Raw genomic sequence first — 6,426 nt, 5'->3', positions numbered from 1 at the left:
TCGTCCCGTCACCACGGACATAAACGAGATGGCTGCTTCTGCATCCAGCGCTCAAAGAACATCGCGGACGTGTGCAGAGCTTTGAGACGCTCCAGTAATAAAATAATGAGTCGGATCGCGTTATCGAGGAGTTTGGTGATAAATCGAGTGATCAGGAGATGATTGATCGGTACACGCGACGATGGAGAGAGATCTGATAAATACAGAGAACAAGGAGCCGGGCTGGAGAGGCAGAGAGTCCTGTTGATATGCAGAGACTTTTAAACCTGTTTTACTGGGAATAAAATTACTTTTAAACCATGTGTGAAATAAACAGGACCCCGACACGCCTGACAGCTGTTGAATAAATGGACGGCGAAGGGTTAATTCACGTTCTCCAAGAGTGTAACAAAGTCAGAAAGAGAAAGATTGAAAAAAGAGGCATCTCTCTATCCCTATATGAAAATACCGGAGCTTTTTGTCTTTCTCTGTTGAATATCTAAATAAAAACACATGCAAAAAAACACCCCGGAAGTCATTTTGTGTTTAAATGCTTTATTTAAAAAAAAAAAAAAACAACAAAGAAATGAAGGTTACAAACAGGAAATCAGTGTGGCAGAGCTGCGTCTCGCCGTTCACATCATGAGAGGAGTCACGGGTCCCATCAAACATTCTGCACAGGAGTGTGAAACGAGACAGACGTGGGCAGCTGACCCACCCCCCCCGGATCTCTGCTTAGAGATCGCAGCTCACAAAGTCAACCCTCCCGAAAATCTCACCCGCCTCTGGGTGCTGCTCAGCTCTCAATGTTGAAAAAGAAACTTTGTGAATTCAATGGCAAACGTTTCTGCTAGAAGTCTTTATCAGCGTCTTCAGAGTTGAATCTAGTGGAAACGTTTGCTGTTGAATTTACACTGAAGACGCTGAGAAAGACTTCTAGTGGAAACGTTTGCCGTTGAATTTACACTGAAGACGCTGAGAAAGACTTCTAGTGGAAACGTTTGCCATTGAATTTACAATGAAGACACTGAGAAAGACTTCTAGTGGAAACGTAAGCCATTGAATTTATGAAGTAGCTGATGGAAATGGTACAGAATCAGGAGTTTGAACTGGGACTGAACTGGGATTGCACTGGTTTGCAGTTCTTCAGTGTAAACCCGGCTCTCTGGGGATCACAGGACTGGTTCAGTCCGAACCCGAATCTGCAGAGCTGGGGGGAGTGCTGGCGATCTCCTCATCATCAGAACCCTGGAGAGAGACAGACAGAGACAGAGACGGGCAGAGAGAGAGAGAGAGAGACAGACAGAGACAGAGAGGGGCAGAGAGAGAGAGAGAGAGACAGACAGAGACAGAGAGGGGCAGAGAGAGAGAGAGAGAGACAGACAGAGACAGAGAGGGGCAGAGAGAGAGAGAGAAAGAGAGAGAGAAAGCAAATATAGGAAAGAACAAATGAACGAGACAAGAAAAAAGAGGCGGAAGAAATTAGTCAAACAAAAACACATTTAAATTTCAGCAACATCTCTCCCCTCCTCGCTCTTCTTCCCCTTGTCCGATTCCCCCAAGCTCTCCTCTCCATCTCCCATCTCCCCTCCTCTCACCTCTCTCCTCACCTCCCTCTCCCCTGCTCGCTCTTCTTCCCCTTGTCCGATACTCTCTCACCTCTCCTCCCCTGCCCCCTCTCCTCACCTCGCTCTTCTTCCCCTGGTCCGATTCCCCCTCTCCCCACCTCTCCTCCCCTCTCCTCGCTCTTCCCCTGGTCGGATTCCCCCTCTCCTCACATCGCTCTTCTCCTTGTCCGACTCCCCCTCTCCTCTCCCCCCCTCTCTCCTCTCCCCACCTCTCCTCTCTCCTCTCCTCGCTCTTCTTCCCCTGGTCTGATTCCCTCTCTCCTCTCCTCTCCTCTCTCCTCACCTCGCTCTTCTTCCCCTGGTCCGATTCCCCCGAGCTCTCGTCACTCGAGACAAACTCCTTGCTCTTGAAGCTCTCGTTCTCTCCCGCAGTTGCCTTGGCCGGACTCTTGGTGGCGCTGCTACTTTTAGACGAGGGTTTGGATTTCTTGTCCCTGCCTTTCCCCTTCGAAGAGGACTTCTTGTCCCTGAGATTTAAAAAAAAAAAAAAATACAATTCAATAAATATCAGGAAACTGCATCCCAGTGTCGGCCACCTTGGCTCTAAGTTCCCTATACTTTACACACAGTCCCCGCTGCGCTCAGGAGCCACAATGGAGCCAGTTTCACAAGCTTGGGTTTGGATCGAATCTTGGACACCCCTGCTCCCCGGGCCTCACTTTTTGGGGGTGGCGGTGGAGGAGGTGCCCCCCCTGCTCTCCTTGTACACCTTCATCGCTCTCTCGTAGTCTCTCTTGGCCTCCTCGGCTTTGCGATCCCATTCCTGCGGGAAAGAAGGAGAGAAACGTGAGGCTTTCTGGTCCAGCGGTTCGAGAAAGGGGCTCCATACCAGGAGGTTCAAATCCCGGCTGAGCCTCCGACTCCCTGTGTGTGTGTGTGTGACCCTGAGCAAGTCACTGAACCTCCTTGTGCTCCGTCCTTCAGGATGAGACGTCAAACAAACGAGCTCCTATTGGAAGTGACTCTGCAGCAGCCACTGACTCCCTGTGTGTGTGTGACCCTGAGCAAGTCACTGAACCTCCTTGTGCTCCGTCCTTCAGGATGAGACGTCAAACAAACAAGCTCCTATTGGAAGTGACTCTGCAGCAGCAGCAGCAGCAGTTGTTGATGATGCAGAGTTCACCCCCCTAGTCTCTGGAAGTCGCTTTGGATAAAAGAGTCTGCTGAATGACTCATTAATAATAATAATAATAATAATAATAATAATAATAATAATAATAATAATAATGTTATAATTACAGCAGCATTGTTTGCTGAAATTACAAATACAATGATCTAACTCTGAGTTCCTCCCCCCCTCTCCCTCTCTCACCTCTTTGTTCTCCTTGGTCATGTTCTTCCACAGTTCCTCCCCCCCTCTCCCTCTCTCACCTCTTTGTTCTCCTTGGTCATGTTCTTCCACAGTTCCCCCCTCTCCCTCTCTCACCTCTTTGTTCTCCTTGGTCATGTTCTTCCACAGTTCCCCCCTCTCCCTCTCTCCCCTCTTTGTTCTCCTTGGTCATGTTCTTCCACAGTTTCCCCCCTCTCCCTCTCCCTCTCACCTCTTTGTTCTCCTTGGTCATGTTCTTCCACAGTTCCCCCCTCTCCCTCTCCCTCTCTCACCTCTTTGTTCTCCTTGGTCATGTTCTTCCACAGTTCCCCCCTCTCCCTCTCCCTCTCTCACCTCTTTGTTCTCCTTGGTCATGTTCTTCCACAGTTCCCCCCTCTCCCTCTCTCCCCTCTTTGTTCTCCTTGGTCATGTTCTTCCACAGTTCCCCCCTCTCCCTCTCCCTCTCTCCCCTCTTTGTTCTCCTTGGTCATGTTCTTCCACAGTTCCCCCCTCTCCCTCTCCCTCTCTCACCTCTTTGTTCTCCTTGGTCATGTTCTTCCACAGTTCCCCCCTCTCCCTCTCTCACCTCTTTGTTCTCCTTGGTCATGTTCTTCCACAGTTCCCCACCTCTCCCTCTCCCTCTCTCCTCACCTCTTTGTTCTCCTTGGTCATGTTCTTCCACAGTTCCCCCCTCTCCCTCTCTCACCTCTTTGTTCTCCTTGGTCATGTTCTTCCACAGTTCCCCCCTCTCCCTCTCTCCCCTCTTTGTTCTCCTTGGTCATGTTCTTCCACAGTTCCCCCCTCTCCCTCTCCCTCTCTCCCCTCTTTGTTCTCCTTGGTCATGTTCTTCCACAGTTCCCCCCTCTCCCTCTCCCTCTCTCACCTCTTTGTTCTCCTTGGTCATGTTCTTCCACAGTTCCCCCCTCTCCCTCTCCCTCTCTCACCTCTTTGTTCTCCTTAGTCATGTTCTTCCACAGTTCCCCCCTCTCCCTCTCCCTCTCTCACCTCTTTGTTCTCCTTGGTCATGTTCTTCCACAGTTCCCCCCTCTCCCTCTCCCTCTCTCACCTCTTTGTTCTCCTTAGTCATGTTCTTCCACAGTTCCCCCCTCTCCCTCTCCCTCTCTCACCTCTTTGTTCTCCTTGGTCATGTTCTTCCACAGTTCCCCCCTCTCCCTCTCCCTCTCCCTCTCTCACCTCTTTGTTCTCCTTGGTCATGTTCTTCCACAGTTCCCCCCTCTCCCTCTCCCTCTCTCACCTCTTTGTTCTCCTTGGTCATGTTCTTCCACAGTTCCCCCCTCTCCCTCTCCCTCTCTCACCTCTTTGTTCTCCTTGGTCATGTTCTTCCACAGTTCCCCCCCTCTCCCTCTCCCTCTCCCTCTCTCACCTCTTTGTTCTCCTTGGTCATGTTCTTCCACAGTTCCCCCCTCTCCCTCTCCCTCTCTCACCTCTTTGTTCTCCTTGGTCATGTTCTTCCACAGTTCCCCCCTCTCCCTCTCCCTCTCTCACCTCTTTGTTCTCCTTAGTCATGTTCTTCCACAGTTCCCCCCTCTCCCTCTCCCTCTCTCACCTCTTTGTTCTCCTTGGTCATGTTCTTCCACAGTTCCCCCCTCTCCCTCTCCCTCTCCCTCTCTCACCTCTTTGTTCTCCTTAGTCATGTTCTTCCACAGTTCCCCCCTCTCCCTCTCCCTCTCTCACCTCTTTGTTCTCCTTGGTCATGTTCTTCCACAGTTCCCCCCTCTCCCTCTCCCTCTCCCTCTCTCACCTCTTTGTTCTCCTTGGTCATGTTCTTCCACAGTTCCCCCCTCTCCCTCTCCCTCTCTCACCTCTTTGTTCTCCTTGGTCATGTTCTTCCACAGTTCCCCCCCTCTCCCTCTCCCTCTCCCTCTCTCACCTCTTTGTTCTCCTTGGTCATGTTCTTCCACAGTTCCCCCCTCTCCCTCTCCCTCTCTCACCTCTTTGTTCTCCTTGGTCATGTTCTTCCACAGTTCCCCCCTCTCCCTCTCTCACCTCTTTGTTCTCCTTGGTCATGTTCTTCCACAGTTCCCCCCTCTCCCTCTCCCTCTCTCACCTCGGTCATGTTCTTCCACAGTTCCCCCCTCTCCCTCTCCCTCTCTCACCTCTTTGTTCTCCTTGGTCATGTTCTTCCACAGTTCCCCCCTCTCTCTCTCCTCACCTCTTTGTTCTCCTTGGTCATGTTCTTCCACAGTTCCCCCCTCTCCCTCTCCCTCTCTCACCTCGGTCATGTTCTTCCACAGTTCCCCCCTCTCCCTCTCCCTCTCTCACCTCTTTGTTCTCCTTGGTCATGTTCTTCCACAGTTCCCCCCTCTCTCTCTCCTCACCTCTTTGTTCTCCTTGGTCATGTTCTTCCACAGTTCCCCAGCTTTCTTGGACACCTCCGTGATGCTGATGCCCGGGTACTCTGCGCGGATCTTGTCCCGGTTGGCGTTGAGCCACAGCATGTAGGTGCTCAAGGGCCTCTTCGGGGCCCCTGGGTCCTTCTGCTTCTTACCCTGACAGAGAAGAAGGGAGGGAGTGATAAAGCTAATAAGAGGCGAGAGAATGGATTTTAAAGATGGTCAGCGCTCCTTTTAAAAGGAGGGGCCGGTGATCATGTTAATAAAGCTAATAAGAGGTGAGAGAATGGATTTTAAAGATGGTCAGCGCTCCTTTAAAGGGAGGGGCCAGTGATCATGTTAATAAAGCTAATAAGAGGTGAGAGAATGGATTTTAAAGATGGTCAACGCTCCTTTAAAGGGAGAGGCCGGTGATCATGTTAATAAAGCTAATAAGAGGTGAGAGAATTGATTTTAAAGATGGTCAGCGCTCCTTTAAAGGGAGGGGCCGGTGATCGTGTTAATAAAGCTAATAAGAGGTGAGAGAATGGATTTTAAAGATGGTCAGCGCTCCTTTAAAGGGAGGGGCCGGTGATCATGTTAATAAAGCTAATAAGAGGTGAGAGAATGGATTTTAAAGATGGTCAGCGCTCCTTTAAAGGGAGGGGCCGGTGATCATGTTAATAAAGCTAATAAGAGGTGAGAGAATGGATTTTAAAGATGGTCAGCGCTCCTTTAAAGGGAGGGGCCAGTGATCGTGTTAATAAAGCTAATAAGAGGTGAGAGAATGGATTTTAAAGATGGTCAGCGCTCCTTTAAAGGGAGGGGCCGGTGATCATGTTAATAAAGCTAATAAGAGGTGAGAGAATGGATTTTAAAGATGGTCAGCGCTCTCTCTCTCTCACCTCTGCTTTCTTCCTAGGCTTTCTCTCCACTTTCTCTTTCACTAGTTTAGGTTTCTTGGCCGGTTTCTTCCTCTCCTCCTCCTCGTCATCGCTCCCACCCCCCTCTCCGCTCGACTCCGACTCGGAGGCATTGCTGTCATACCTGAGAGAGAGAGAGAGAGAACGAGAGAAAGAAAGAGAGGAGATAATGAGAGGCACAGAGAGAACGAGACAGTGAGAGAGAGAGAAGAGAGAATGAGAGGCACAGAGAGAACGAGACAGTGAGAGAGAGA

General features: G+C 50.4%; 1 protein-coding gene across 1 annotated transcript in view; it reads right to left on the bottom strand.

The window, feature by feature from the left end:
• Nucleotides 1-517: 517 nt before the first annotated feature.
• Nucleotides 518-6,426, bottom strand: part of LOC117970842 (FACT complex subunit SSRP1-like) — a 32,302-nt gene continuing 26,393 nt past the window's right edge. Inside the window, exons 12-16 of the mRNA XM_059020157.1 lie at nucleotides 6,155-6,296; nucleotides 5,256-5,426; nucleotides 2,267-2,370; nucleotides 1,891-2,074; nucleotides 518-1,227 (exon numbers count right to left, since the gene is read on the bottom strand). Coding sequence (XP_058876140.1) covers nucleotides 1,165-1,227; nucleotides 1,891-2,074; nucleotides 2,267-2,370; nucleotides 5,256-5,426; nucleotides 6,155-6,296 — 664 coding nt within the window. The 3' untranslated portion in view covers nucleotides 518-1,164. The remainder of the gene's footprint in view (nucleotides 1,228-1,890; nucleotides 2,075-2,266; nucleotides 2,371-5,255; nucleotides 5,427-6,154; nucleotides 6,297-6,426) is intronic.

The sequence above is a fragment of the Acipenser ruthenus genome, unplaced genomic scaffold (assembly GCF_902713425.1).
Source record: "Acipenser ruthenus unplaced genomic scaffold, fAciRut3.2 maternal haplotype, whole genome shotgun sequence".
NCBI lineage: Eukaryota > Metazoa > Chordata > Actinopteri > Acipenseriformes > Acipenseridae > Acipenser > Acipenser ruthenus.
This window is presented reverse-complemented; position numbering and strand designations above follow the sequence as displayed.